The following is a 10765-nucleotide window of genomic DNA, read 5'->3' as shown; positions in this document are numbered from 1 at the left end:
TGACACTACTGTTGGGTTTTACCTTTGAGGCACTCAAAAACACATCTTCAGAGCACAAGGACTTTTCCATCCTTCATCACTTCTTTGCAGAACACTGGTAGGAAAATGCTTCCATATCTGAGCTACCGTGAACGAGTGCTACAACGTGGCTGGTTCTTATCGTAGTCGCAAAGAAGTAATGCAGGAGAGGAAAAACCTCTGAGCTCAAAACATCTTTTCATGCACACACAGACCCAGACGTACCTTATCAAAGACCCTGAATGCCTCCCTGATCTCCTCCTCACTGTCGGTGTCCTTCATCTTCCTGGCCATCATCGTCAAGAACTCAGGGAAGTCAATAGTCCCGTTGCCTAGAGGCAATAATATCGAATGTTGTCAATACAACATCAGAGCTAAAAGCCTGGATTATCACCATGTGGAGGGAGAGACAGCGTACCATCGGCGTCCACCTCATTGATCATGTCCTGGAGTTCAGCCTCGGTTGGGTTTTGACCCAGTGACCTCATGACTGTGCCCAGCTCCTTCGTGGTGATGGTACCATCTCCATCCTTGTCAAAGAGGGAGAAGGCCTCCTTGAACTCTGCACCACATCAGGGAGGAGGCGATGAACGAAGACAAGAGAAAAACATGTCAACATAACTGAACAGATTCCAGCGATGAATGCAGGAAACAGAGTTATTACTCATGATGGTAAAGCTTTGCTTTTAAATTGTGTCTCCTTACCAGCAATCTGCTCCTCTGTTAGTTGGTCAGCCTAAAAAACACAAACAAAGACATTGAGACAGGAAAGGTAGAGAGAAGATGATAAAGCTACAGCAGCGGCATCCAGACACCCTTTTTGACAAAGATGTTTGCAAGCCTTCTTCCCTGCCAACAGCAAATCAGCAACAGCTTGCATGGACTCATCAAACACGCATGTGTCATGAGCAGCCACTGTCTGCACAAACATTAAGAATCATGAAATCCAAACCTGGTCTGCCTGGACCAATACACCACCTAGATGCTAAAAGCTGTACTTCCCTCTGTGTGCCATTGTGTACCACCTTTATCCCCTCAAACTGGAGATCCGTGATGTCTGCCACCAGCTTTGCTGCTTTTGGTTCAGCTCTTTTTGCCTCTCCACCTCTGCGTCCTTCCAGTCTTAACCCACCACCTCCTCTGCACTGCTTCAGATCTACGTTTCTTCCTCCAATTACGCCTGCTTTTATACTGAGGCCATCCAGAGCCCCCCGCACCATCACCAAGCCTTCAGCTAGCCCGTCAGCCCTCTCGCTGTTCTGGACGCCCTGCTTTTGAACCTCTACTAGCTCTGCTTTGGTTCTATGCAGGCAGTTCCTCATGTCCTGGATGTCTCTGACCAGGCTGTCCATGCGGCTGGACGATGAGTCCATCAGCATCTGTAAGAAGGTTCTGTAGTTCCTCTCCTGTTGCTGGATGAGCTGTTTGTAGAAGTGCTGTTGTTCATCCAGGAGCTCATACACAGTGGACAGACTCACCAGCTCTTCCTCAGCTGGGTACATAGCCGCTTTTTTAGGCAGCATGATGAGGGGGCAATGGCAAGAAGGGCAAGAATTATGTCTCTGAACGGGTAGAGTCGGATGAAAAAAAAGATGAGCAGACATCTAGCAATCACTCCCAACTGGTGAAGAAGATGTAAGCCAAGACTGAACAACGGCAGACGTTGCCATCTCTCCTGAACAATTGCGTAAGAGTAGAGATTTAAATAGATGGAAAAATTGCAGATGCTTTTAGTCCCCCAGGACATGTATATGGTTGAATAACTGCATGGATGGTAATCAGATTACTAAGTAATTGCAGTACTTGTCCAGACTGAGTTGAAGGCTGGATTGATGCCAGAAGTGTTCTCAGTACCGTTGGCGTGGCTAAGGTCAGAGGATTGATCTGACAGCGATGTCAATTTTTCCACAAGCTGGATGACGAGCTGACAGAATAATGGGTCCTTCTGTTGATGTTTGCTTTGTCACTTGTCCACTGGTCCATTTGTCTGTCAATAAATCCATCTAGCTTGGCTGTCCATCTTCCTTTCTGTCCTTGTGTCTGAGTGTACGTGACCAGACGATGTCCTCTCCTGGCTGCATCCAACGCTATCTGGGTAAGACTTTGGGGAAACCTGCTGTGTGTGTGTGTGTGTGTGTGTGTGTGCGTGTGAGTGTGAGTGTGAGTCTAAGCATGACAGTGAAAAGTTTAACTGTCTATCCATCTCTCCAACAGATACAAAGTAAAGATGGATGCACAGATGAAGTGTCCACCTCCTGCAGTGGTTCCATAGATCCGTGTGTGTGTGTGTGTGTGTGTGTGTGTGTGTGTGTGTGTGTGTGTGTAGCCCAAGCTAGAGGAGGTCACAGTGGTGCAGCGTGTGTCATCTCACTGCTACAGTTGCATCTCCTCGGGGGGGATCAGTTGACTTGTCATCTGACCTTCTTCACACCAGCATGGCTCACAGCGAACTAGCTGATGGTTGTCAGCAGATTTTCATCAAAAACACCTGATGGGCGGATCAGCATTAACCTGTCCGAGCACCTATGGTTCCCGCTCTGGCGTCTGTGGCTGAGCGCCAACAAATGTATACAGCACGTCAGGAATGTTAAACTTTTTCAAAGTGCGTAAGACTGTTCCAACAAGATGTATATAATAATTCTGTACACGAGCCACATGAGAAGCACTTAAAAAACTTCAACTCAACTACTTAAGAATGGAACTGGACCCCGACTCTGTGCTTTACTCTGAAACAAACTGATTTACCATCAGCCAACCCAGCTGCTAAAAAAACAACAACCCACAAAAAGCGATCAGCTGATCACACCCACAGAAGATCAGAATCAGTAGTGACTGCAAAACAACATAATCATGAAATCCCAGCAGCACTCAACAAATCTCTTTTCATTCTGCAAGTGATGACATTCCAAGTCCTCAGAAAGCACAACAAATGCATACATGTTGCTCATCAGATTTATAAAAACCCAACAAGGTTTTTGATCATCTCCAGCCTTTGCTGTACAAGTCTGTCAGTTTTCAATCCAGAACTGTTCGCTCGTGGCAGAGGATTTACTACAAAGCAACATCTCGACATCTTTATACATTTTAAATCCTGATGATTTGGATTAAACACCACCATTCCACCCTGTCACGATACATTTTGATATGATACGGTGCAGCACGCATCAATTTGAAACAGCAGAATCAATTCAACCGACAACAAAAGCAAATAAACACAACAAAGCATTAATATTTCTACTTTTAGCTGCAGGGAAAAGTCCTGAAAGAAGTATTAACTCCAGCGAGGGAAGGGACATTTCCAGCGGTGTTAATGAGGAATCTCATTTGCATCTTCATGAGATCGTGTTAACAGCACCAACCTGCAACTTCTAACGGTTGTCAGTTGGATGAAACCACCCTCCATCACATTTAAACTGTCAGGGCTTTGGTGACAGAATTTGACTCTGCAGAGGACAGTGTCACTGCTACCTTTTCTGCTTACTCACCCTCTCAGTGACACCGGCGAGACTCTGGCTCGGGGAGCAGTAACACTGTATTTCACTGCTACTTGTCACATTTTGCAGCAGTGTCTTTTGACAACACTTGCGCTTGATCAAAGTTTAGCGGCCTGATGTCCAATCCTGACTTTTAACCAACTTTTGAGGGAATGAAGACGAGACAGGAAAGGGAGGGAGTGGTGCTGTTTGTTTGGGTGGGGGAGCAGCGGTGGGCATCATGACACTCAGAGAGACGCAGGAGGAAAGAAAAATGTACAACAACGGTGTTGGTTCATCGATTCCGAAAATGAAACCTACACGTGCCATACTGACAACCTCTGAAGCACACAAGCAGCATCGGTTTATCCATGAATGTCATCCATCCGTTTGCTGCAAGGCAGCTTGTATCCTACACATGACCCACGGTTCATAATCAATCTTTCCTTTACACCCTTGAACACAGTTTCATGTTTTCAATTTCTTCACGCTTATAGAGGAATGGGGAATGAAATTTGATTCCATAAAGAGTCAAATTAAAAACAGAGAGAACCAAGGACCTATGACAAAGCATTCATCTTGGTTCTGAATGCACCGTGAACCCAGCAGATACTGCAAACAAAGGCTAGAAGGAAAGTTTGGGTCATTCTGGTTCATCGGTTCACACCAGCAGCCTGAACCACTCTGAATTTTGCAAACGAGTATAAAGGGACATTGTCATGATGACCCATTCTGACAAATTAAAAAGCAGCTTACATCAGCGTCCTGTGTCAACACTGACACAACAATAAGTCTGATTTTTTTTTTTTTTTTGCGATTGCGATGAATATGACAACAGTGATTAACATCATGGTGTCAGCACGCAGAGCAGAAGCAGAAACAGGAGTGAGATACCAGAAGTAGGAGGGGGAAGATGGCTGCACTCTTAACATTAATATCTGAGTGATGCCAGATAAAGTTCACAATGTACTTCCCATTTACCTTGCAAAGGCAATTATTTAGTCATGAAATACATTTTTAAAATAGCCTCCTGCGTGCCTTTGAAAACCAGCTGAAAGGTAACTATCGCGTGCACGCTGCAGACTGTCAGCTGAACAGCCCACTCCCACTGTTGCTGTCAAAAACAACCTCATTAACAGAGACTTCCAAACTTGTTTCTGATATTTGTGAACAGATTTAGAATCGCTCACATCCACAAATCAGGAGACCTCCCCACCTCCGTTATTCTGCCGTGACCAAAGACGACCGTGCGGACACACACATTGTTTTTACACTTCAACAACACTGACACTCCCATGTCAGTTTTTTTTTTTTAAACTAAATCCACTAGTGTACAGTAGCTATGACAACTGCCATCTTGATACGTGACGAGTTCCTCTATCAGATTTAGTCAGTCATGGTGAAAGAGCAATCACAAACTAACCCCTGCCCTGTAAGTCCACACAAAGCTACGAGGTGCGAGGTGAGGTAACGCAACGTTAAAAGGGCCAAAAAAACATGTAAAAAAAACTGTCTGCCAATGTTAAAAGTACCTGACTAACCATTGTTCTTTTTTAATGGGTATGCACACAGCTGAACCAATCTGCTGACCTACTCATCCAGCCTCCAGGCCCAGAACCATGTCACACTTAGTCATGGTCCAGTTGTTTTTCATTATAGAAATGAGCACTCAGTTCACAGTTTACTCACCACCCCAGGCCATAAATGATCAAATACAACAGCCCTGCAATAAACTCCGCCTTCATCAAGATTACAGCGTGTTTTTGTTTGACTTGTTTCACTGTCGTGTTGCTGGCAGCTTAGCGACTGTTCTGGATGCTGCAGTTTGTGGTGCTGTTGAATTCTAAGGGGGGCAACCAGCGAGTGCTGGACATGCTGCTGCTGTCCAGCGGCAGAGTTGGGGAATGACCGGTCAGTCACGAGTTGGATATTTGCTATGACAGAGATTATGAAAAAGTAGGGCTTTCTAAAGAATCAAAAACGTTTGTGAAATAAAGGGAAGTTTTCTTCCCTGTACATTTCCAAACCCATCAGCCTTTCATGACGCAATACTTCAAAACCGGTGTCGAGAGAATATATTAATACACACTAACTCATTTTGTTATTCTGGTTAGTAGAGCCTGACTCATGGAACCTGTTGCTATGAACAGCCTCTGCAGGGCACAGGCCAAGTCTCAGGGCTTCTGGGGTAGCCAGTGGATATCCGGGCCAGACGTGGTCTTCCGTTTGCAGGGTTTTTTTTTCTCCCAGTCCAATTACAAACTAGACACATGAGAATGGAGTTGTTGAGAAATGACAAATCAAACGCTTCCCAGTATATCAATGCAGGACAAATGTCATCAGACAACAGCAGGCAGGCTACCCGAACGTTTCTGGTACCAGAACCAAATCCATCGCAGACAAGATTCCAAATGCAAGATGCATTTGATATCACAGCTTGAATGCGTGAAGGATGCGCCAAGGAGCCTAAATAGGGACTTTCAGTTCTAACCGCCAGCAAAGCACTTGAAATGAAAATAATCAACCAGAAGAAATATGTCAAATGACAAGCAGCTGCAGGCTGTGTTTAAATGTATTTACACAACTGACTCGAGCAGGGAGCTTTTCCTGTGTGTTCAGGGAGCAGAGAGCCTACAAAGCCCTCAGCAGGTTGCAGACACGGTCTTTACAACCAACATTTTACAGGAAAAGAGAGCAATGAATGTGCGTGAGAGGAAGCGACTCCCTCCACGGGCTGGGATCAAGACCAGCGAAAAACGACGGGCTGTTTGGAGGCAATAATACTGACTATCGACTCCATTCGCTCGGACGGATCGAGTTCCCTCTGAGGCAAAGCCATCACGTTAGAATAGTTCTTAAGAACAATTTCATTCTGCCACATACGTCATTACTGTGCTTACAAGAGGCAGATATGCCATCATCGTTGAAGAAAGATATATTAAGAGACTGCAATGACGGCCAGTGACCGACTAGCAGATGTGTCTGGAGCCCACCACCACCACCTCATCCATCAGCCGGACTGAGACGCAATCCTGCGCGGTTCCAACACCACGCTAGGAACACACGCGCCACTAAAATCTAAGCGCGGAGTCCTGTAGCTGTCAGGTACGGGGGAAATCACTAGCTGTGATGCTAACACTGGTTGCTGCCTCGGCTAAAGGTGCCGTTGCACCCCGCAACGAGCGACACCCAGCGAAGTGTGGATTGTAAACCTTCGTGTGTGTGTGTACCATGGTAATACACAATAACGGGAAAATAAAATGGTACTAGCCGCGGGGCGACGGCTAACTTCAGCGGGCTAACTCCGCGGTGCGCACACACACACACACACACACACACACACGCGCGCGCGCACACGGGATTGAATGAGACAGAATGACTCAACTAAATATCCACGCAGGTAAACAAAGCTTCAAAACTCCTCAATGTGATTCGGTCAACAGAAAATCTTTTTCCAATCGCACGAAGCAACGGCCGATGCGAATACTCACCATGTTTCTTTGAGACGGAGACGGAGGTGCGCTAGCGCTACAAGCGGAGAGGAAATGGACGGTTGGTCCAGAGCAGCGCTGGTAGGAGGCGGGTAGGCAAGGCGAAGCACCGCTGCACGGCCCACTGTATTCCTCCGCAGTGAGAGAGCGAAGCCGGTTCCTCTCTGCCTCTGCACAAGAGCTGGCTAAAAAAAGTAGCCCGCCAGGGTAACTAACTAACTAACTAACTAACTAACTCACCACCTCTTTAAATATGTGTTTATGCTGTTTTATTGTTTCTGAGGTACAAATGCTTTTCATAATTTTTGATTAGGGGACTGACACTTTGTCGAGGAAGTCAGTTTTTAAATGATAATTGAAGAGGCACCAGAGACACTGGTACAGTTCAGTTGGGGTTTGGGGCCACTGAGGTAAAAAAGCTAAGGCACTGCTGTGGTGTGAGAAACTGCAAAATCTGGGTTTAATCCCACATCGAGTAAATACAGGGCGGTTATCCTTGATACTAATACCTTTAAAACACCAAAAAGGCAGCCTGCGTTCCATCGTGTAGCAGGGAGAAGTTTGTCCTGATTTATGAGGTGGATGCATCAGTCAGCTGTGCCTGAAGACAGTTTCATGACAACAAACTGATTTATTTGTTATTTTTTTGCAACTTCCAACTTCTTCCACACATTTTAAAACACGCTTTCAACAAATACTTTCATTATGCATTTTTCAGTCGGTGCAGAAGATGAATGACTTCTGATTTCTCTTAGTTGTGCTCGTTTATGTCCAGTACATATTAGTGGCGACTTCATTTTAATATGCCAGATTATAGCAATAGGTTTATTTTCATCTGTAGTCCCACTGCAGGTTGTTGTCACACATTACATAAAAACCTGAGGACCACAACTGCAGAGGTTTTCTTCCCGTAGCTGCTTCACCAGAGAGCTTGAGCTGCTGAAGCAGTTGTTTTATTTAAACATATATATATACACACACATATATATATATATATATATATATATATATATATATATATATATATATATATATATATATGTGTGTGTATATACACACACACACACACACATATATATATATATATATATATATATATATATATATATATATATATATATGTGTGTGTGTGTGTGTGTATATACATGATCTCTAGCCCAGATGCTAATCAGATTTATCAGATTATGCTCCATCCATCCATCCATCCATCCATGTTCTCCCTCTCCTCCTGTTGAGGGTGGTGGGGGGGGAGCCTATCCCAGCAGCACCTGGACAGGTCACCAGTCCATGGCAGGGCCAACACATAGAGACAGACAACCATTGGCTCTCCCAGCCACGCCTACGGTCAATTTAGAGTCTGGATTAACCTGGTCCCCTCTTGATGTCTTTGGACTGTGGAGGAAGCTGGAGTACCAGAGAGAACCCAGCAGGAACAGGGAGAACATGGAGACTCACCCAGAAAGACCCCGTGCTGCAGCCGGGGCTCCACCCACAACCTTCTTGCTGGGGGGCCACAGGGAGGACCACTGCTCCACCGGGCCACCTCAGATCATGATGATGAATGTTATGTTCCCTGATAAATAAACTACACTTTCACAAGGACGACTGGGAACCACAGGGAACCAATTTGGGCTGCAAAGATTCTAACTACCTTTGTGCAACATCAACTGCTCGCTCCAATGACTTATTAATATTAATATTACATAATGTTACATTAAGGCTGTACCTAAGAGGCTGAGGGCTCTGGTAATTTCCCATAAACAAAATTGCAATTAATTAAATTACTAAAACCAAATGGCAGGCGGTGAATGTGGGGCTTAGTCGGGCTGATAATCCTGTTGAGATGCTGTGTGTTATTATTGCTGACGCCATTCATGTCGCCCACTCCTCAGTTACTGGAAGTGAAGGTGACACAAATACTTGAATGTCTTGTTCACCTGGTAATGACCCTGGCAACCGCACTAACACAAGGAGCACCTCAGTGGGAAGAAACTTTGACCTTGACTCACCTCACCTGACTGTTGGAAAAAAAGAAGAAGAAAAAAAAGCACACGCAAACTTACTTTTTGGCCTCAAAGTTTTGGTTCGTGTTGTTGACTCGCTGTTGAATGTAAATATTACAGAAGACAAAGGAAACAGTCTAGTTTCACCCACGCGGGTCAAAGTGAATGTGATTTTTAGTAAACAAAAGCATTTTTGTTATTTTCACGCTTCATTTTGCGTTGCAAATGCAACAAAAGTATAATTAGCGTTGTTAAGAATTGAACAGGCGTTGATAGTAAAGTTACAGCCTCTCGCTAGTAACCGCTTGTACGCCAGCAAGGCGACTTCAGCGCCCTGATGTCTGGCTTCACCTCTGTAAACATGGTCACGCCAACATGACGACGCAGCCTCACAGACACTGACGGACTATTTCCCGTTACAAAGAGTTTTATAGAGGCGGAAGGATACGTTATCAAACTCACGGCTGACGCACTGGAGAAGCTACGGGTTTGTTTTTGAAAGACACGCCCTGATTGGACGGAGCAGACCCGCAATATTGTGTACGCTGTACAGAAGCCGCTGATTGGTCGGAGCGGATCTGCAATGCGTCAAACCACGGCGCAGTGAGGACGGCGGGAGGCAGCGGTTCCAGAGCTCCTGGAGGTTCATGCGTGGTATGAATGAGGCAGGTGAACTTGCACAGGTGAGCCGCGAGCCACAACCGCCGCCGCCGCAGTCCACGAGCAAAACTCTTCACACCTTAAATGAAGACCACACCGATTGGAAATCATGATGAAAACACCTCGATATGACAGAAAACATCCCGTTACTGAGTTGTTTTTCTTTAAGTTTAAACTTTTTTTTTTATTAATATTTGTGAGGCTTTGTATACAGTCATAATATAGAGGGGGGGGGGGGGACTACAAAAGTCATTGAATTTGGATGTTTCCACATTTGGAAAAGCCGTTAAAAAATAAAACAATTAGTTTAAGAAAAAGTCATGAATATTTGATTCACAAACTTAAGAATATTAGATTACATGCGTTCCAATGAAGACTGACTGAGGAAAAAAATGAGTTACTTTGACACACTTATGTTGCATCGACCGATGTAAGCTGTCATTCATTTTAGTCAAATTGAGTTGGATTTCTGATCATATTGAAGGTATAAACTGACTTTTCAGGGAATGTTCAGTCATAAAAATTGTACTAATAAATTATGTTAAGTCATGGGTGTGTTTCTGATGGTGTAAATATATTAGAAACACTTCTCAGGCAAGTATTTACTTCAGGGCTGTTGCATTAATGTACCTGACTGACTTAAATCCTGACTGTTTAATATTTCAAATTTTCTAAAAAGTTTTAAAATAATTTACATTCAAGAACACTGAAGGAACTGTGAAAGCTAGAACTGACAACAGAGACAGAGGCGAGCTGTTTATGTTGACAGTTTGTCAGCAAAACGCAAGATTGCGGTTCCATTTCAGCTCAGATTAAAGATACAGTACATTATACTTCACACAAAAAAGTGTATTTCGTCTTTCGAGTACTCACATATATCCCCTCCTGCATTGTTTCTTTCCGACTCCAGAATGCAGAAAGAGCCAGCCACATATTTAGCTTGAAGCTAATAAAGACTGACAGTTGAAAACAGCCAAACTACCAAAAACAATGTAATTCACAAACTCCCAAATTCATCATCTGGCATAATCCAGGTCTGCTCTATCCAGCTGGATGAGCAGAAACCCACAAACACTGGAGATCAGAAACAATAAACTACAAATTAAGGTGTTTCTAAATG

General features: G+C 44.4%; 1 protein-coding gene across 1 annotated transcript in view; it reads right to left on the bottom strand.

Annotated features, from left to right (window-relative positions):
- Positions 1-7133, bottom strand: part of calm1a (calmodulin 1a) — an 8866-nt gene extending 1733 nt beyond the window's left edge. Inside the window, exons 1-4 of the mRNA XM_086181797.1 lie at positions 6983-7133; positions 724-754; positions 437-580; positions 244-350 (exon numbers count right to left, since the gene is read on the bottom strand). Of these exons, the coding sequence (XP_086037923.1) occupies positions 244-350; positions 437-580; positions 724-754; positions 6983-6985 (285 nt within the window). The 5' untranslated portion in view covers positions 6986-7133. The remainder of the gene's footprint in view (positions 1-243; positions 351-436; positions 581-723; positions 755-6982) is intronic.
- Positions 7134-10765: the final 3632 nt, after the last annotated feature.

Source organism: Aulostomus chinensis, chromosome 17 (genome assembly GCF_037954235.1).
Source record: "Aulostomus chinensis isolate RoL2024-O1b breed Wild chromosome 17, RoL_Achi_v1.0, whole genome shotgun sequence".
Taxonomy (NCBI): Eukaryota; Metazoa; Chordata; class Actinopteri; order Syngnathiformes; family Aulostomidae; genus Aulostomus; species Aulostomus chinensis.
This window is presented reverse-complemented; position numbering and strand designations above follow the sequence as displayed.